This window comes from Capra hircus, chromosome 15 (genome assembly GCF_001704415.2).
Source record: "Capra hircus breed San Clemente chromosome 15, ASM170441v1, whole genome shotgun sequence".
NCBI lineage: Eukaryota > Metazoa > Chordata > Mammalia > Artiodactyla > Bovidae > Capra > Capra hircus.
Genome location: NC_030822.1, coordinates 52,469,822 through 52,490,050, shown reverse-complemented (window position 1 = coordinate 52,490,050; position 20,229 = coordinate 52,469,822). Strand labels below are relative to the sequence as shown.

At 53.7% G+C, this 20,229-nt stretch overlaps 2 protein-coding genes across 4 annotated transcripts in view; one reads left to right on the top strand and one right to left on the bottom strand.

Moving 5' to 3' along the window:
• The window catches only part of CBL (Cbl proto-oncogene), an 88,456-nt gene extending 79,285 nt beyond the window's left edge, over positions 1-9,171 (top strand). For both annotated transcript variants that reach the window (XM_018059665.1, XM_018059664.1), the window contains one exon: positions 799-9,171. In XM_018059665.1, coding sequence (XP_017915154.1) covers positions 799-1,079 — 281 coding nt within the window. In that variant the 3' untranslated portion in view covers positions 1,080-9,171. The remainder of the gene's footprint in view (positions 1-798) is intronic.
• On the bottom strand, positions 9,540-17,264 carry MCAM (melanoma cell adhesion molecule). 2 transcript variants are annotated; one of them, XM_018059666.1, is made up of 16 exons: positions 17,198-17,264; positions 15,257-15,381; positions 14,963-15,167; positions 14,807-14,877; positions 14,607-14,694; positions 13,359-13,538; positions 13,135-13,256; positions 12,888-13,050; positions 12,674-12,792; positions 12,459-12,600; positions 12,200-12,321; positions 11,951-12,092; positions 11,791-11,862; positions 11,485-11,632; positions 11,077-11,194; positions 9,540-10,596 (listed from the first exon to the last, which is right to left on the bottom strand). In XM_018059666.1, exons 1-16 carry the CDS (start codon positions 17,262-17,264, stop codon positions 10,567-10,569), a joined length of 1,914 nt encoding a protein of 637 aa, XP_017915155.1. In that variant the 3' UTR covers positions 9,540-10,566. The 2 variants fall into 2 exon arrangements, with proteins under 2 accessions (XP_017915155.1, XP_017915156.1); XM_018059667.1 differs by lacking the exon at positions 11,077-11,194.

Below are 20,229 nucleotides of genomic sequence, written 5' to 3'. Positions count from 1 at the left end.
TGACTTAGAAATAAGGTTATTCCTTACACCCTGGCTCTGCATATGCTGGGGGTAGTAGGCTTTCTGGCTCACCTGAGCATCCGTGATGACAGTGATAATTCAGCTTGATGATTCGGAGCACACATTCCTGACTTTAGGCCCTGTCCCGCTGGAAGGGAGGCGTGCTGGCTCTGGAGAGCACACTGAGTGGGCCTGGAGCCAGCCCACATTTGGACCTCGACTGTTAAGGGCTGTCCTTCTTGCACCTGTGGCCGCTTGGGAACGCAGCGGCCAGAGTTTCTGTCACTTTAGTAACGGAAGACAGCCTTTAGGACAGCTGGTGAAAAAAGATACATGGCATCCATTGCCCAAACAGGCAGTGATTCCCTGCCACCCAGCCTTGTTTAATGCTTCTTCACTGTGACCTCGGCTTATTTCTATTCCTTGATTTGTAAAAGGAGAAATCTAGTGTCTGCTCTGGCCCCTCAGAAATGTTTTCTGACTTATTTAGGCAGTAATGCATGTGAAAATTTGGTGCTCAATGTAAAGTGTGTTGCAGATGTGTGTGCAGGGCAGCGTGGTCCCTGTCAGTAGGGCAAGTGCATGGTGTCTTTAGAAAGTTGTCCTGCCATGAGAGGAAGGCTGTACACTAAAACCCTTAAAGCTGTAAAAACCCAGCCGTGTGACTGAAGAACACATGGAGCCGACTGACAGTGGGTCAGTAATATCTCATACTAACACATCGTTATTAGATGAGGCTTTCTCCCCACCCCCACCCACCTCCAGATTTGCAAATATTCTCTTTCCGGTTTCTTCCAGACTTCACTGAGAGTGCCCAGGTTCCTGAGAGGCCACCCAAGCCGTTCCCTCGGAGAATCAACTCTGAACGGAAAGCAGGCAGCTGTCAGCAGAGCAGTGCTGCCGCCTCAGCCGCCGCCTCCCCGCAGCTCTCCAGCGAGATCGAGAGCCTCCTGAGTCAGGGCTACTCCTATCAGGACATTCAGAAAGCCTTGGTCATTGCCCACAACAACATTGAAATGGCCAAAAACATCCTCCGGGAATTCGTTTCTATTTCTTCTCCAGCCCATGTTGCCACCTAGCACACCCCCTCCCTGCTGCAGCTTAGAAGACCGAGGAGCCGGGAGCTCTTGCTCAAGTAGCACCTGAAAGGGCGGCTAGGTTCCTTTGGAAACTTCACAGTGAGATCTTACCCTGTCTGTGGGGTATCACATCTGTGGTTCCAAGATTTCAAAGCAGTGGACTGAGGACGGAACAGCTAGGAGGCTTGATTCTTTTCTTTGTTTTAAGAGTGCATTTGAAGGTGTCCTTCAGTTCCCACTTGGAAAGAGTGGATTTTTGTGAAATGGTAGCCTACCTGGGGAACAGTCCAGAAAGCAGAAGTACTGTGCTGTAAATCCTAATTGAGGACTTAAGACTTTCTTGGGTTAAGGATATGGTTGTGTGCGTTTTGTCCGTCTGTCTGTGGTTGTGTGTCCTGTGATTATAAGATTAACCTGCTGTGTGTGTAAATTCCAGGCAGGGAATTAGCACAAGAGGTTTAGGAAGGAATCTTAAAGACTTCCATCTACTGTGGTTTTCTCCCCAACCCCAGCGTGCGTTGCAACTCAGACACTCCCCTCTGGCTTAGATTACCATGTGCATAGCTGAAGTCTTGTATTTTTAGAACACCTCCCCTCCACCCCCACCCCGCTCTGTCTTTTCCCTGTCTCCTCGGTCCTCCTTCTCCTTAGTGTCCGTCATTGGCGGTGGGCTTGCTATGATCAGCCTCACTGACGCCAAGCAGCTTATAGGATGTTCTTTATAATGTGTGATGGTGTTGGTTTGTTTGGTAGATAGATGGGGAAAAAGTACTGTTGCTCTGTCATGGTCCTGTTTGATACTCTCAGCGAACACTGGTCACTCCGAAGCACTGTTTCTATAGGAACATTGAATCTGTTTTTAAAAAGATGTTTTAATTATCGTAATTACATAATGACTGATATGAGATAGAGGCCTTCAGATACATTCCATGCTCTCCCCAGAAAGTAGTCTGCGGGAGTCAGTTGCCTTGGTGCCAGGTATGTGTTCTAATGTAGGTCATGAGATTTTCTACTTAATGGAAAGGGGAAATCATTTGTTTCCAGCATGGCTTTCTGGCCCAAATACCATGAAGCACTTAGGAAGCTCCGTTCACACGCTCTCTACCTTGTTATACATAAAATGCACACAGCAGACAATAAAGATTTCTCTCTTCAGCTTTTCTTCCCAGTGAATTTCAGCTTATATGGGTGTCTCCCTGTGATAATGAGCCAGGTTATATTTTCAGAGATGAGTTTTTTCTTTCCTCTTTAAGGAGCTGGGGGTATTACTCCAGGGTAGCACAGCATTCTGCTGACAGTTAGCACCAACCCTACACTGGTGCTGCCTGGCGACTCGCTTTTCTCTTTGTGCCTATGGCTTTGGGAATGTAGCATTTCCTTCTTCCTCCCCGTCCCCATTCTTTTTCCCTCTAGCTCTCAGATGCTCTTTAGGGACTGCGTTCCCCGTGGTCTTTAGACATCGCTGGTGTGATCAATGCCTTTGCTGCACTCAGACAACATGACAAGCCCTGCAGCTTGTGCCCTTGCCAGCTGGTAAAGAAGACTCGGAGTTCGCTCGTCTGTCCTGTGGATGCTGCCAAGGAACCTCTTGATTTCAGTTAGTTCTCCAGCCCGAGCCTTTTAACTGACTTCCCTGGCAGTGGGTGGCCTTCCTCCTGGTCAGAAACAAGCCTGCTCCTTGATAAACCCACCTGCCTCACAATCTAAAACCTGGTTTTGTCTCACAATCCAAACAGAAATGACTTCGCATCTGGTTTCTTTCCCATGTTATCATCTTTGGACTTAAAGCTTTTCCTAACTCTTTTCTTGGCTTTCAGTTACTCTTAGATCTTTTGTTTTTCTCCTCTTGCCTCCGAGCCATTTGCATTCCTAGAGTGGATGGTTTGGGGATTCTTGCTGAATTGCCGTGGTTACCCATTGTCTTCTCTTTGTGGCAGAAAATGACACAGCCCCCAGCAGGTGCAGGAGGGCCTGAATCCGGGTGGAGGGGCAGAGGAAAGAGCCAGAGAGTAGGAAAGAGGACCGTAGTGTCTCCCACTCAAAGCCAGTGTAGTGTTTCACTTGCGGCAGCATTCATTTTGCACTTTGTTTAGATGTGGAAGGCCTAGGTGAGGAACTAGAAAACCTGGCGGCAGCCTGCATGCCTCTGCTGCTGGAGTTTTTCCTCGTCTGCGGATACTGCCTGTAGCCTGAAGATCTGTCAGGAGAGCAAAGCAGTGGTCCTGCAAGTCCTTCGTCTTTTCAGAGTGCGTGCAGAATCTTCTTTGAAGATTATGTCCTTACGTATATATGCTAAAGGCAAGCTTATTCTTTTTTTTTTCCATAATGGTTCATTGGGTCATTCAGTACTCAACAGTTCATTGAGTACCTGTGTGGTTCATTGGGTCAGCCCTCAGACTTGGTGTTGAACATATGCACCATTGCTTGGCCTGGTTCTTCGCTTGTTGGTTGTTTATCTGCAGGCACTCAGGTCTCAGACCTTTCTGTGAGAGGTTCCTTAGGGTGCTCTGAGTTCATGCCTGGGTCTGAGCCTGAGATTGCCAGGTGAGCCTCAGGCAAGTTTTTGCATGGCTCTTGTTTTGAGGATATTTCCAAAACCAAAATTTCTTAAATTTTCCTTTGAGGCACCAGTCACCCATTCTTCATCCTCAGTTTGTGTGGCAATTTTTAATTCTTTGGTTCTGCTATTGCCCTTTCACAAGTGGGCTTTGAATTTTGCCATTTGGAGCAATCACATCCCCTTTCTCCCTCTAAATTACAAATGGTTCCTCCTCTGTTAGCTATCAGGTAAGTAAGGTAAAAACCACTTTGCTGTTTTCCCTTTGCTCAAATGCATTAGGCTCTTCGGTTCAACCCTACTTCCCCATGTCTCCCTGGACTACTTTCCACAGCCCTCCTTGATGCTGGGTGGCTGTTTCATCCACTGCCTCTGCCATACTCCTTCCATTAAAGTCAGGGGTTCTCAAGGTGGGAAAAACCTGTGGGCTCAGTGATATACCTACCTCCCTTTAGGTAAATAATAGATTTGGCAGTCTGTCGTCTCAGCATTTATCTGTTGATATTTATATCAATATAAATGGCCACCTGCGGGTGGCCATTCTCTCCCCCATCCTCCATCTTCTCTGTGCCCCCAACCCTGCTCTGCGTGTTGTGCCATCCTTCTGTTCTTCTGCTTCTCATGCAGACTCTTAACACCAGGGCCCAGGGCGTGGGATAGTACTGCTAGTATCATTTAGCTGTTTTGTGGATTTAGAAGAAAAATTAGGGGGGTTGCTATTTCTCATACTTAAAATATTTATTTCCTCTATAGAAAAGTAAAATATATTTTATGGTCCAATCAGAAACCTCACACATGAATTTTATATGTTTGCTTGCAAAGTAGGGACCAGCTGTATGTTCCCTTTAACAAGATCTAGACCTTTTTTGCATGTGACCAGCAATGGTTTTAGTGCAGAATATTCTCCTACCTCACGTCATGAGAGGCAAAGGGGTACAGGCCCTCTTCCCAAACTGTAAATCTCCTCTCAGGCTGTTGGCCTTTCTGACTCTGCAGTGAGCACTGCCCATGGAATAATGATATTCTGACCACTGGCCTGGGTCTCACAGAGTGTGTGTCATTCAGCAGGTGGTTATGAGTGAACACCATGAGCCTGAAGTGCCAGCTCTGTGTTCTCCCCTGCCTCCACAGGGCGGTTTACTGATGTTGAGGAACTGTACTTGGACTGTCTAGCATGTCCATTTGGCCCTAAAATACCCATTCCCGGTTCAGTTGTGCAGTTTATAGTCACAGCTCTGTGCAGACATGCGTTTCCTTATAGAGCTGTCCTGGTTAAGAATCAGTTCAAGATGCTCCCCTTAACCCCTGTTATCTTCCTATAGTTTTGACAGTGTCTGGGAGATTCCTCCATGTAAGTCTCATGGATTACCCACCATTTTTATGTGTTTACAGTCTGTTTGGTGGGTCTGTTCATCGGCTCAGAGTTGCACAGTAGGGCAGTCAGATGTTTAAGGAAAGCATCTGCCTACAGTCCCCTTTCCACTCTAGTGCCTTCCTTGATCTTTTTACTCAGCTGCTTGTATTCCTATTTTCCTTTATTGGGAGGTTTTCTTATGACCCTTCTGGGACCTCTTAGCCATCTCCCATCCTGTGTGGAATTGGTTTTCAGTCATTCCACAACCTTTCTGCTAATCCTGTGTCTCTTTAGAAGGGCTGAAGTTGTGAGAGGAGGATGAGCACCTGTCTCTGGGTCCTGATCGTCCACCAGTTGTTTGGTCTCCCAAGAGCCAGGCAGTGAGGTAGCCTGAACTCAGTTCTCAAAAATGTCAGCCTGTATCTCTAGGAGTATGGAGCTGAGAGACCCTGGAACTTAGTGTAAGAGTCAACCCATAATTCTCCTGGATTTTCGTGCCCTAGAAATTCGATCTGAAGTATTCTCAGCATAAAGCATTACTCTTACTTTGATCTCAGTATACATTAGCAGCCTCATGTTAGAAAGGCATGTTGCCACTTAATGCATGGAGGAGGGCGCATAGTGGAAGAAGGTCAAGGCTGTATGTTTGACCATCCTGTTGAGCAGCCCTTCGGATACAAGAAACAGAAGAATTCAAGCAGAAGGAAGGAGGGAGTCATCAGGATGCAGACTGTCGCCCAGAACCCAGCGAAGCCGTACAGCTGATTCTGCATGGAGCTGAGAAACTTTGCAACTTGACCTTTCTCCTCCAAGGAAATCTGTTTGTCAGTAATATGTGGCCCTGAAATCGGAACCCTAGTCCTCAAGTCCTCATGACCCCCCAGTTCTAGGGAGCATCACTTTAACAGATACCCAGCTCCTCTTGTTCATATTCTCAAGGAAGACTGTCATCAGCCCAGCATATTGATCAGGTGTGGACACCCAACCAGTCAGCCTTTGCCACACAGGGTGGCAGCCGCATGTTAGTTCAGGCGGGAAGAAGGGGCAGTGGGAGGTTCTGACTGGAGGTGAGAGAGACCCTAAATCATTCTGGGTTGTCCAAAAAGTTCAATCAGCTTCTGTGTGTGATGTCATGATGTGAAAACCCAGATGCGCTTCTTGGCCAAACCAATGCTTTAGTAGTAAAGTTTACCATACTGCTTTCTCGAGAGGGGAAAGGCAGGCGTGGGACTGTGTCTGGGACATTGAAGAAACGCTTAGGTTAACGTTAACTTGGGTTACTGTCTTCACTGTTTCTTTATGGCCTGTTTTTCTTTCCTTTATGAGTCCTGGCATCCAAGATTTCTTGCCTCTTTCTTCAGGACCCGTTTCTCGTGTTCCAGAGCTAATCTGTTCTTAGGTGACATTTCTTAGCCTTCATTTAATCTCAGGTTTCTGGCTGTCTTTCGGTTTCTTCAGAGAGCAGATCACAAATCCCCTGTCACCCCTGCCCGTGGACTTCTGGGCGCTCTTCAGGTTTTAGTGCTGAGAACATACTCATTCTCCGGGCGCGTGGCCTCAGTCCTTCCATGTCCTCCTCCCCATCCTTTCATCTAGTCTTTCCTCTGCAGTGATGTCCTTAGGCAGGCCTTCTGCGGTACCTCAGAAACTACTTTGCAGTAAGAATTTATGGCATTGGGACAGTTGCCAGGATGTGAATTAGGTATAGATTCCAGTTGAGAGTTGCTGCTGAGAGCTCTTTCGACAGGATGCATCTGTCCTCTCTGTCCGGTTGCTTCCTTTGTCGTCCTGTAGTAAAGCCTTTATTTGTTGTTTTTTTAAAGCCATGTTTCTGCTTGCCTGAATCTTCTGATCTTATTTCTCTCATCCCAGAGCCTGTCCCTTGTTATTAATGCATTTCATAATTACTCAAAACTTTTTTAAACTACTGGAGTCATTTGATGTACATCGAAGTCACCTAATAATCCAAAGATACACGCTGAGGCCCGTGGTGAAGGTTGGGGCCTGTGTGTTTGAAATTCCCTTCTAGGCTCCAGAATTCAGGGGCAGAGGGACAGCAGTGCCTCTTGCCTTCACTGAGTCCTAGGAAGTCTGGGTTGGTTTCAGAGAGGGAGCACCAGTGTTTCTTGTTTCCACAGAGTAGCCCAGGAGTGAGTGGGGGAGTGGGGGTGGGGAGAGCCAGGCCTGCCTGGAGGCCCCCTGCCAGTCTTCTGGAGAACACGGTGCCAAAGGGCCAGCTGTTGACTAACAGACTAACAACTGTTTGGACATCTTGCTGCCCCTTCCCTTGTTCATTGCTTGAGAAAAATGTAGCTGACCACTCGCTGTGTGTGTAGAGAGCAGAGGCTGAACGCCAACCTACTGATCTGGCAGTGGAACAAATCAGAGTTCTCATGCCCGGCCCCAGATTCTTATTTGGCCCCCAAAATGTGAGAGGCGCCCTTCACAAATTCTCCTTCTGCCGCTGGATCACTTTGGGAGGCCAGGGGATCCTGCTCGGTACCGGCTGTCTGAGCCTCCCCAGGCCTGGCGCCGCTTTCATGCTGGGTCCCCGCCTGGGGTATGTGTATGCCTGCACCCAGCGCTCTGACATAGGTGCTAACGTGCCCTGTGTGTCAGTCCCCCCTCCCCACCTCCCTCTGACCGCGTTTTGTGGCTGAGGAAGCTGCGCTTACGGCTGTCTGGAAGCTGATGAGGCAGGGGACTGCATACAAGGCTGTAGACCACGTGTATTCTCTTCCTTGGCTTCTTCCTTCTGCTGTCGGGGTGAGTGAGCCTGCAGGCGCCAGGCCCACAAGAGTGGATGCCTCCTGACCTGCCTGTCTCAGCCTTGTTTTAGTGTCTTGGCCTTGGCCTCCTGCTGAAATGTGTGGCAGGGGCGTGGCAGCTAGGAGGTACCTCCTCCCTCTGCTTTCTGGCTGTGGTGACTTGGTATTTTTAACCTTATATATCTTTTTCCTTTATTCAAAACAAAACAATTTTTAGCACACTGAAAAAAAAAAAAAACCAAACATTTTGTGCCTTTCTAAGGCAGCACTGTATCCCAGGCTGCATTTTAGGACTTAATATGGAAATACCAGAGTCTTAGCTCCTCTACCTTGAGTGTCATTAGTTCTCCAGTCTAGGGGAGAGGAAGTGTCTCCGTGCGGCCGGGGTGGTGGCACCCAGGTGCAGCGGGTCAGCGGTCCCTTCTCCCAGCCCCAGTGCTGAGTTGGAAGAAATGAGCATTGTACCCCAGGATGGTTTGGTTGGCTCCAGTCAGAATCTTAATTGTCAGGTTGGATGTTCTGTACTCAGGAGGAGACAGAACGTTCCATGACTGCCAGGGATCCTCTGGACTGCCTCAAGTGACCCAGCCTCCCGATCCCGTCAATGACCCAACTACATGGAACAGTGTCGGGTGGACTCCCGAGAAGAGGAGGTTATGTCTTGTCTTTATGCTGGATCCTGAACTGGCCTAGACCTCCTGCCTCTCTCTTAAGACTTGGCTTTCCTTTCATTTGAAAACTTCAGTCGTAGAGCATTAAGCAGATAGTGCCTCTGCAGGGGTGAGTTTTCCCCTGGGCAGGGTGGCAAGGACCACGTGCCGGAACAGAAGCCTGTCCTCAGTATGGTGGCCACTGTAGATCTCAACAACAAAAGTTTTCTGTATAATGATGTTTTACTTGTCTCTTCCCCTCTTCTCAGTTCTTCCTTGCCTTTAACTTAATAAAGAATTGGGAGATAGAAACAGTTCTTTTCAAAGTCCTCCTTTATTCAGGATTTTGACATTCTTGGCCTGGGTGGGGCTGGAGAGAACTTGATGCTTTCTCCAGAATGAAGAGTCCCATTTGTATATCAGTGTTAAAAATAAAACAACATGAAACCTTAGATGAGATTTTTGTGGACTATTTTAAAAATGTGTCATTAATATAAAAAAATTATATTAGCAGTATTTAATCATTCTCACCTGTAAAGAATAAAACAGAAGGTAAATATTCTTACAGAGAATAGCAGAGCTTTAAGAGTCATTTTCATTTTAAGTCCATTTTGTTTTGCCAATGTATTAATGTTTAGAGGTTCTGTTATACTAATGTTATTTATTAATTTTTTTCACTTCCATACACAGTTAACTAAAGAGCTTTTTCAGGCACCCATGTCTGTAAAAAATATTTTTAAATAAAGTTTCTTTTGTTGTAGCAGACCAGAGTTCTTGCTCATTCCTGGGTCAGGGAGTAATACCTTGGGAAACTACAGGGTCAGATGTATAACCCCACCAGTTCATCACCAGACGTCTGTTCTGCTTCCTGGAGGGCCGTCTAAGCGACAGGAAAGGGGCAAAAACTCTTGCCGACAGCTCACCAGACTCTGCAAGCTGCCTTGATCAGGGCAGCTCTGTGCTAAGGAGCAAGCTTATCCTCTGTGTTAGAGCTCGAGCCCTCTGCTGAGAAGCAGAGATGACCTCTGGTCCCTGCTCCCAACTGCAAAGGGCTCTGTGTTCCTTTTGGCATGGTTCCAACTGCAGGCCGCAGGCTGCTGTGGTACCCATGATGAATAAAAACAGTGAAGATTAAGGGACAATTAAGCTTTATTTTTCATATATATATATATATACACACACATATATAAAAAGGAAACAATTTGCAAATTTACAACCTAACAAAACTGTATATATACACACACACGCATACACACATACACGCAGATACACATACACGCCCCAAAGCTCTAGCCAGGCCCATTTCTCATCTCCAAGTACCATTCTCTCATTAGAACCCTGGTGCTAATATAACTTTATAGCTTTAACCCTTGTAAAGGACAATCTGGACCTCATCTCCAGCCCCTACCCCCAGCGTTCAGTCATAACGTGATTCCTAGAGAGGGTGGGGGGAGCCAAGTGAATGAGGGTGCTCGGGCCCAACGGCCTTCACTCTGGAAAGCTGTGCCCGGCATCCTTACTGACTGTCCTGTAAGGACCACCACCAGGTCCTGGCTTCTGCCCAGGGAAAGAAAGGAGTGTCGCAAAAGGGACTCCAGGAGCAGGCAGGCAGCTGCTTCCATTTACTGTGGGGGGGGGGTCTCCCCAGAGCTGAAGTGAGCAGCAACCCTCACCCGCGGAGAGAGGCCTGGGCTCACTGCAACCACACTTCAGCGATACAACTGGATTATGAAGCCAGCCCTGGAGCAGGAAGTCAGCTCAAGATGAACAGGCTACCTAATTTGGTTGCTGGTAGAAGACAGGTACTTACATCCATAATGTGTAAAGAGAAAACAAGTTCTGTAAGAAACTCTCCTATGCATTTCGGGGATACTGAGGCCCCTCCTTGGTCTGAACAAATTGAGACTGTGGTGGACAGGTCCCCAAAGAGGGGGCCTCCAGGGCCACATGAGGTCTTTCTCAGGACAGCTCAGGTCCCAGCCCACGTGCCCTCTGAAACAGGGTCTGCAGGTGAGCTGGGGGCGGGGCGGGGGGTGTCTTCTCCACTTCAGTAGTCCACTTTAGAGGCTTTGGCGACCATCCTGAGTGCTGGGGAGGAGGCTGAGCAGGGAACAGGGGAGGTTCCAGGCAGGACAGGGAGCGCAGTGTGATTCAGCGGCTAGTGCCTCAGATCGATGTATTTCTCTCCCTAAAGAGGGGTGAAGAGCAGAAGTGAGGCAGGAATTCGGAGACACAGACCAGGGTTTAGGTGTGAGCACTAAAAGGGAGGAGGGACCGAAGCCACAGCTGATGGACTAGGTGCAGCGCCTGGAGGGAAGAAGCCAGGGTGGGGTGGGGGCGGGGGGTGGCAGGGCAGGGAATGAGAGATGAGACCCCAAATCACACTGGGCCGCACGTCACACCTAGTGATGTGAGCCACCAGCGCCGTTCAGGAAGTGGTGATAGACTGGGTCTTGCTCTTGGTCCTGGGGGCTACCTTCTCCGGGGTCCCTCAGCCACCTGCCTGGCCCTACCAGCTGTGAGTAGTGTTAGGGAGACAAGGTGGGAGCTGCTCCCCGTTGGAGATGGGGAAGGATGAAGGACAGAGTTAGTGTTCAGCAACCGTCAGCCCCTGCTGCTCCCAATCCCTGAAGACTGTCAGGCTCTGGCCACGGGAACTGCCTCCTACCTGGTCTCCTGGAGCCCTCTTGTCACCGCTGCTGCCCTGAAGGAGTCCCATCTCTTCTGGGAGCTTATCTGACTTAACTTCAACTACAAATTCGCTCTTACGAGACGGGGGCAGCGTGCTGGGAGGAGGGAGGGAGGCAAGAGGTTGGCAACTTGAGGGCAAGGGAAGGGGGGCTGTCAGGAGGGATGGGGCACTGGGTGATGACGGGCCCTTGGGTGTTCTGGGCCAGCTGGGGAAGGGCAGCAGGGAAGAAGGGAAGCAGTGTGTGGAAGGAGCTGGGTAGTGGTGGGAAAGCAGGTGTCCCGGGCGAGTGGGCCAGGGGCTGGCGGGGGAACGTCCCTGAGGAGGCAACAAGCTGGCAGCGTGAGATGGGGGGTGGGTGTGCAAGACGCCAGGTACCGTGCTTACATCTCTTGTTTGCCTGACCGTCCACATGGCAGCTTGCCCTTCTTGTAGAAGAAATAGAGGACAGCGCCCAGCAAGGCCAGGACCAGGACGCACACGGTCACAGCCACGATGACCACACCCTTGCTTTCCGGCTCTGTCAGCTTCTTCTCTGTTCCACAGAGACACTCAGAGTCACTCCCTGCCCCAGGCTGCCACATTACCATCACTGCCCTGCCCAGTCCAGGGCTGATGGAAGGTAGGCAGCTGCCCAGGGCTCCCCTGGGCTGGGCAGGGCAGAATGAGGATGCCCGGTCCAGCCCAGCTCACCTGTTGAGGTGCCGTTGGCTCTGGCAGGGGGGCTGATGGTGGAGGTACTGAGGTTGGTGGTTCTGTTGGAATCTGGGGTGGAAGACATGAAATGGACTGGGGTCAAGGGTGGGATAGGAATGAGCCCGACCCCGCCCCCTCTGCAGGACCCGGCCCTTACCCAGCTCCAGGAAAATGATGGTGGTGTTTCTGCCCAGGGAGTTGGAGGCCACGCACTCAGCGCCTGTCTCCAACAGCTCTGGGGTCACCAGGACGTTCAGGACACTCAGGACATTCTGTGGCTCCTGGTCTTGCTCACTTGCCTGCAAGGAAAGAGACGCAGCTCAGGGGTGGGAGGGTGTCGGGCAGTGGCTGCAGAGCCTGCAAGGGGACGGCCCAGCACCTGGGAGGCTGCCGTGTGCCTGCTCACCGTGCCGTGGACGCTCCACACGATGCTGGGCCGAGGGTGCCCCGAGGCTTCACAAGACAGATTCAGCTCTGAGTTCTCCTTCACCCACATCTTCTTCTCCCTTGATGCCATCCACGGGGGCCCTGTGTAAGGGTAGGGCAGGTTGAGACAGCACACTCTGCCCGCCCGCCACCCACTCCCACACCAGAGTGCCCTAGGGCAACAGGTGATTTCTGGCCCCCAAAGAGCTTGAAAACACTGACCAACTCAAGGGCCTCACCAAAGATGGCCACGTTGACCAGCTGGGAGCGGTTCAGGCCGGGAACGCTGGGCACAGAGGCCAGGCAGCGGTAGCCTCCCCCTTCCTCCCGTTTCAGGCTGTGTAACTGGAGCACCTGCCCCTTTGCCAGTAACTTGCCTGTCTGGGGTGAGAGATGGGTCAGAGGTCACTCCCAGGCCCACCCAACCCCCAGAGCCCTGGGCCCACCTGGGTACCTTTTCTCTCAGCCACTGGAACTGAAGGTCCTGGTTGCTCTCGGCCTCACAGTTCAGGGTGAGGCTGCTGCCCTCCTGGCTCTCAGGGGCTGCGGGGCTCACCCGGACATCAGACACATCTGGGGGTGCAGCAGTGGGGTCAGGCAGGACAGGGCGGGTTGGATTCCCTCTTGCCCCAGCCTGGTCCCCCTGTCCTGGGCCCCCAGCCCCTCACAGTTCACCACCAGCTCCTGTTGGTCGCTCTGCAGCGATGTTGTGGTCTCCAAGTCCAGGCCCTGACATTCATAGCGGCCACTATGCTCCTTCTGTGCAGGATCCAAGACCAGGACCCCGTTGTCATCCGTCCTCTCTTCCTCCATCTCCCTGGTGTTGAGGTTCTGGGGGAGGACGAAGGTGTGATCAGAGCAGACCTCCAGCCACTCCTGCATGCCCGCCTCCACCCAGAACAGGGGGCCCCGCACCTGCTTGATGATGCTGAAGTGGGGCTGGGGGTTGCCATCAGCCAAACACCTGATTTCCACACGGTCCCCCTCCTTCAGCATCCCCTCAGGCTCCACTTCCAACCACACTCTCTCTGCCGGGTCTGCACAGGCAAAGGGGACAGTTCTCAGCCCAAGAGCGGCCTCTGCGCTGGGTGGGCAGATGCTCGCAGGACTCAGCCCCATTGTGAAGAGTCGGTACTCACAGAAAACAGGGACGGTGACCTCCTTAGATTCTTTCATGTGGTTCCCACTGGGCAGCCGGTAGCTGAGCTCACAGTAAAACTGGGCATCTTTGTCCTCCTTGGACACCTGCGCCTGCAGAACGCTGCGCAAGGTAAACAGACCACTCGACTCCTCCGTCTGGGATGACTGGATGTGGACCCCTGGGCAGAGAGGAAGGGGAGAACGGTTCGGTGAGTCTCCGCTCCGCCTCCATCCCCACCCTGTGGCATCTTGAGTCGGGGAAGGAATGGCAGGGAGCCCTTGTAGAGGGCCACGGATCATTACGAATGCCACCTGCAACCCTTCAACCCAGCTCTTTACTGCTTGCTACCTACCCCAAACACACGTGGGCACTCATACAAGGGTGTGTGCAAATAATACTGCAGTGATTTAAAAATACAGAGAAAACAGTCTGGACATCTACTAACCAGAATGAATGGTTAGCTAGATCATATTATAGCTATATTATATATTACATTATAGCTCAGCCCTGTGAAATGCTGGGCAGTAGGTAAACAATCAGGTAGTTCTAAACAGAGCGATCCAGCAAGATTTCCAGGACTTGTTGTCAAAAGGGAAACAGTGTAGGGCAGGCCGTGCCATTCAGATCGGGGTTTCTCCACCTCAGCACTGAGATCTGGAGCCAGAAGTACTCTGTGCCCTGTGGAATGTTTACAGCATCCTTGGCCTCACTAACCCCCCCCCAGATGCCAGTTGCATCTCGCTATTTGCAACAACCAAAAATATTTCCAGACACTGCCAAGTGTCCCAGAGGAGAGCAAGATCAGCCTTAGAAGAGAACCACTGATTTAAGTAATAAAAAACAAAACTCTATATAGTCCTAGATATATTTACATGGGTGAGTAAGGACCTAGAAATAGGCTTGAAAGAATACATACACACTGACAGCAGAGATATTTCTGGGAGGGGGGTCTGGGGCAGGAAGGAAAATTTTCCTTCTAGATTTTCTGTACAGTTTGAACCCTAATGATGATATTTTCATGGATGGCTTGTGTACTTGAAAAAAAAAAATACAATAGTGACTTCCCTGGCAGTCCAGTGATTAAAGACTCCATGCTCCCAACACAGGGGTCATGGGTTTCATTCCTGGTCGGGGAACTAAGATCCGGCATGCCTCACAGTGCAGTCAAAAACACAAAGTAAAAGTGCAAAGCGGTCCCCATACAGTGCCGCAAGCATGGCTTCTAAGGGCAGAGAGGATGACTTACGGTTCTTCTCCTCCTTCAGGGACTGGCCGTTCTTGTACCAGGTGACTTGAGGAACAGGGTACCCATTCCTTCCGACACAGGTGGCAACCTAAGGAGGGCAGGGTGTGAGGCTTCCTAACTCTGTGACCTGGCCAAGCTGCCCCTTCTTAGCTCCTGCCTACCCGCCTCCCCCAACCCCGGGCCACCCCAGCAGACCTCACCTCCACAGGCTCCTTACTGTTCACAGAAATGCCCAAGGTATTGACCTGGATGCTTGGCTCCTCTGGAGCTTCTACAAGGGAGAGAGATGGGGAGGCATGTAGGACCACCGCTTCCCATGCCCCTCGCTGCCCACAAGGCACGGACAGGGCACTCACTGTAGACACGGAGCCGGATGCGGTGCTCCTGAGCCCGGCGCTTGCCCTGGCACGTGAAGATGCGGTCATCGTGGGGGGTGATGCCGGTCAGGACCAGAGTAGTCCCTTTGTCCTGGAGGCTGAGCCGGTTGTGGTACTCCCCAGGCTCGCTCTGGCCCTGGCCCTGACGCACACGGAAGATGAGCATCCGCTTCTCCTTGTGGACCTGAGCGGAGGCAGCAGGGCGGGGGTGAGGGTCCTGGGGCTACATGAAGGGCAGGGCCTCCCGCCCCTGCTGCCCTCTTCTGCACTCACAGAAAACCAGTCCACATGGCTGAGGTTGCCCTGGGCGTGGGAGAGGCCACACTTCAGAAGGGCCGTGTGGCCCACTTCCACCTCCACCAGCTCGGGCTCCGGCTGCTCGGCCTCTCCGGGCACACCTGGGGGGGTCGGGGGGGCACCAGCAGCTGTGTGAGCTCCAGCTGCTCACCATGCCCTTCGCTCACACCCACTTGTAGCAGCTGTTCCCTCTGCCACTTCAGTGAGGGTTCGAAGGGCACGCTGTCCTCTCTAAGCCTCAACCACTCTGTATGACCCCCCAACCTGGGGACTGGCCCTCTTCTGGCTCAAGGGAGCTGGGGATGGACATTTCTGGTCATTGGAGCAGAGACCCTGAGCACCAGGAACTCCCAGATGAGGCTGGCAGAGGGTGGGCCAAGAGGAAGGCCCCTTTCCTTCCAGGCCCCCTCCTCCCTGGGTGAGCTCAGAGTGAGGGAATGCAAGGCACGTGCCAGGCCCAGGCACACAGGCCCTTTTTGTCCCCACAAGGGTGAGACATCACTACTCTACCCTTTGCCCCCCAACGCCCCCCCATAAGACCCCAGTGGGCAGCCCTGGTCAGGAGACCCCTATCTCCTGCTCCGTAAGCAGCACCTCTGTGAATTCCCACACTCTCAGGGACCCCATCCTGGGAGTCTTGTGAGCACAGGAGGGGTCAGAGTCATGGAGGGGCCAGAACCTCTCCCTGGGGTCGGGGTCAGGGGTCAGGGCAAGGGCCAGGCAGTGGGCAAGAGTGACGTCAGCGGTGCCAGTGTCCTGCCCGCCCCACAAGGAGGTGATGTCACTCCATACCATCTGGTTGGACTTGGGTGCCTGGGTGGTTGCCCTGGGCTGGCTCCCATACAATGAGGGCTGTTGGAGTGGTCTTCAGCCCAGAGCAAAAGCCTCAGCTCCCTGACTCGGTTTCCCCAGCCCTAGAAGAACCGGGCAGGGTGGGGCTGGACCTTCTGCAGCACTGGAGCCCCATGCAGCCCTTTCCCCTCCATCCCCCAGAAAGACTTTGAAGGCAGCAACCGAGGGTACCCCAGGGACACTGTTGGCATGGGCACGAAGCCATGGCATTGGGTATTGCCCAGACCTCCCCTTTCCCAGCCAGCCAGCGGCTAGAACCCGGGAAACGGAGCCAAGAGAAACGAGCGACACCACTGCGGCCATACAAGGGTAGGGTGAGCCCGGGAGCGCCCGGCTCCTAGGCAGTTTCAGAGAAAAACTCCGAGGTGCCGGGGCCCTTTTCCCACCTGAATCTGGTCCCATTCCGGGACGTGTAACAAACAAGTCTGGGGCGCTCGCACTCCGGGACTCTGCGATCCCTAGTCCCTGCCACCTGTGACCCCGTCACCCGGGTAGGGGCGAGGGGACCCACACGGCGCTCCAGTCTTTGCCAACGCCCTGGCAGGGCGGGAGCCGCCGTTCCTCCCCCTCGCGCTCACCTCTAGCCTGGCTCGAAGCCCAGGCGGGAAAGGGAGGGGTCGGTGCACCCCTCCAGCTAAGAAAGCTGCGTTTTCCAGCAACAGGCGGGCGCGGAATTCAGGATTTGGGGATGCGCTGTAGCTGCCCCTCCCGCCAAGGCTCCAATCACGCTCCCCGCCCCCCGCCCCCGAGAAAGCACCTGAAGAAAAACTCTCCCCAGAGCCCGAAGGGACTCTGCTCCACCCCTTCCCGCTGCAGGCAGCAGCCCCCTCCCCGTCTCCCCAGTCCTGCTCCCGGGATGGTCTGGAACAGAGGCTGCAAACTGGCCATAAAGAAGAGTTATACGCGCGCAAGGCGCCGGGTGCCGGGGACCCGGAGAGGAGGAGCGCACGCCGCCGCGCAAAGCCCCGGCCCCCGCCGGGATGCGGGCTCTGCTCCCGGGCACGCTCCGCCGAAGACCGCCCAGCCGGACCGTTCGGGGTGCGAGGCCCCAGCGAGCTCACTCACCCGCGGCGCGGCGAGAGCAGCAGCAGACGGCGAGCAGGAAAGCGCAGATGAGCCCGGACCGTCCCATGCTTCCCGGCCGGAGGGCGAGAGCCAAGTGAGGGAGCTCGCGGCCGCCGGGGGCTGACGTCAGGGGGGCGGGGGAGGGGGCCCGGGCGCCCGGGCCGCCCGCCACGCCCCGCGCAGCCCACCCCCCGCCCGGCGCGCCGTAGCCCTAGGGGGCGGGCCCGGCGCCGAGATGCCCGGAGCTGCAACAGCGCGGCGCGGGGTTAGGCCGGAGCCTTCCTCCCAGCCCCCCGCTAGGGAACGGACAGGGGGCGGTGACAGGTGTCTCCGAGGCGGCTGCAGGGAGAAGCTGGCCCGGATGCTGGAGTCCCGCCGGGTCAGAGACCCCGCTTAGCCCCAGCCAGCCCTTGTAGCCCTGGGGGACCTCCTGGCGGAAGAGCCACTGGCAGGTCCTTAGTGTCCTTGATGGGGACCTCGCTCCCTTTTAAGCTCTTCTGCCCGCCGCCTCCTCCACTCCCCCGGACCTCTGCCCCAGAGAAATCGGGCTTCCCAGAACGGTTGCACCACTGCGGCGGCCGGCGGCCTGGCACTGCCCCCAAGTCTTGCAGTCCTGGCCGCTGTGAGGGAAGAACCCTGGGCCCAAGGCCCACAGAGCCAGAGGCATCTGTACTGGGGAGTGGAGACGGCGCGCTAAGGGTGGTCCCTTCATCCCCAGCTCCTGCAAGTCTCAGACCAGAGGAAGCAGGGAGGGGCTGAATTCACAGGCCCGAAGTTGTCACACTTGTCCCACTGAGCCTGGATCTTGAGGTTTCTGCTTCTTCTGGCTTCACTCACTGAACCCAACCTGGGACTCAGTTTCCCCTGAATGAAGAAAAGAGGGAGAAAAATGAGTTAATTGGCACAAGGTCTCCAGCTTGCTCCCCCCATACCTGTTGCTGTTGCTGAGGGTTGATGGAACCCCCTGCAGCAGGGCTCTGGCCCCCCAGCAGCTGAGGGTGGGGGGTTTGGAGGAGGAATCAGAACTGACTCCAGGCTGCCCTGCCCAAGTGGAATCTGTCCCAGTGAGGCGAGGGGACCTGCATCTCCCCTTATGTCCAATACCTGGGTCTTCGGGCCCCTTGAACCTGAACTGAGGCTCTGGAGAGCGAGACTGATTCTTGTCTCATAGAGACAGACCCCCAGCTCCCTGACCCTGGGAAAGGGGTCCACATCAGCTGGGACCCCTCTAACTGGGATGGTCTAAAGGAGGCCTGGATTTGGAATAGAGTCCTGTCCTAGGCAGGGCAGCCTTGCCGCTGGGTGGGGGAGGAGCAGGGTGAGGCAGCAAATGGGCAGGTGACTTAGAGGATGCTCCGGGATGGTGTTTTGATGACGCCGAGATGACTCTTGAGCCACATCAGCCCTCATCTTTCAGATCCTTGCTGCTCCCCTCCTCCGTCTACATTAATTTTCAGCCAGAGGCCATGCCAGGCAGGCCAAGCCAGGGGCTTGGAGCCCAGGGTGGGGGTGGGGGGTAAGAGAATGATGGTGCTTCCTCCTCCTCCAGAGTGAATGTATGGACTGGCCCAGGGCCCAGAATGGAATGGATGCGTTTGTTTTTGTCTGCAGGGGCAGGAATGGGAATGGCTGAAGGATGCTGTTTGCCCTGGCAAGCTCAGAGCTGGGCATAGTATTCTGCTTCCCTGCCTCCACCCCCCTTGCCTTCTCTTAACACCATTAACTAATCATTCTCCTCTCTCCAGCCTGAGAGCAAAGCCAGCTAACCACCAAGGACGGTCGGTTCAGAATCCTTCTTCCGTTGTGAGAAGAGTGAAGCTAGGAGGGGGTGGTGGGGCTGCCTCTGCGGTGAAAGGGAAGTGAGGATAGAGCCCAGGGTGACCTCTGTGTCCCACACGTCCCCACCAAACTAGCAGAGAGACTGTCCTTTAGGGAAGCCAGTAGTTTAGGTGCTCTGGGCTGCCAGGGAGTGGGTGGTAGAGGTCAGGGGGCAGACAACCTCAAGAAGGCTTCATTGAGTGGGGCCGCGCTAGGATTCCAAACCAAAGAGGTCAGGTCCTTGGAGAGGCTTCAGAGGGGACTGGAGGCAGAAGCAAGCAGAATGAGGGCAGCACAGGGTGAAGGAGCGGGAGGTGGAGGGTGTCTGAGATGGGCATCTGCAGGAAAGAGAGGAAGCAGACTCTGGGGAAGAACTTTCAGCAAGAGAGGATGGAGGTCCAGCAGAAGGGGAGCGCCAAGGAGGCCACTCTGGGCTTTCCATCTGCAGACACTGGTGTGCCTGGATTTGGTGGAGGTAGCCTTGCCCAGATGCAGGCCAGGATCAGCAGAGCCCCTGACCAGAGCCCTAACTCCCCTGCCTCATTTCTCTCCAGAAGGAATGGGTAGGAAGGCTGCCTTCTTCACTCCCACGGCAGACCCAGGGGGTGCAGAAGGCCCTTGGTGTGTCTCTTGGGCATAAGTCTGACCACAGGTAGAGAAACTGAGGCTGCGAGGGGTGGTGGCCACTGTCTGAGTCCCTCAACTCCTGTCTCTGGGGTGAGTGGGGGCTTTCATTTCATTGTACAATGTGGGACCACCCCCATCCCCCACGTGGAGGTGGAGGTAAAAAGACAAGGCTAGTCCTGCCCCGGGGGGTTAGCCCTGCTGGGGTGAGATTAAACCCAGGAGTCCTCTCTCATACTGGGTACAGTGGTCTCCCACCAGCCCCGTCCGGTGGAGGGGCCTTAACCAGGAGGATATGAGAAGGTCAGGCTTAGCAGAGGAAGGAAGCTGATAAAGACAAGTTTACATCTGCAGTAAGAGAAGGCACTATGGGGTGGAGGGGGTGGGCCAGCAATATTGGCGATGACTGAGGCTGGGGAATCCTCCCCCCGCCACCCCCCGGCCTGGCCTAAAAATAGGGTTCAGTCTGAGTCTTTGGAGGGGAGGTAAGAGAATTTTTTCCAGTGTCGGGGGCTCTGAGCTGGGAGGAGACTGTGCTAAGGGAGTGAAAAAACGGGGTAGGAGGAGGGTGGGGGGCAGTTGCTGCTGAG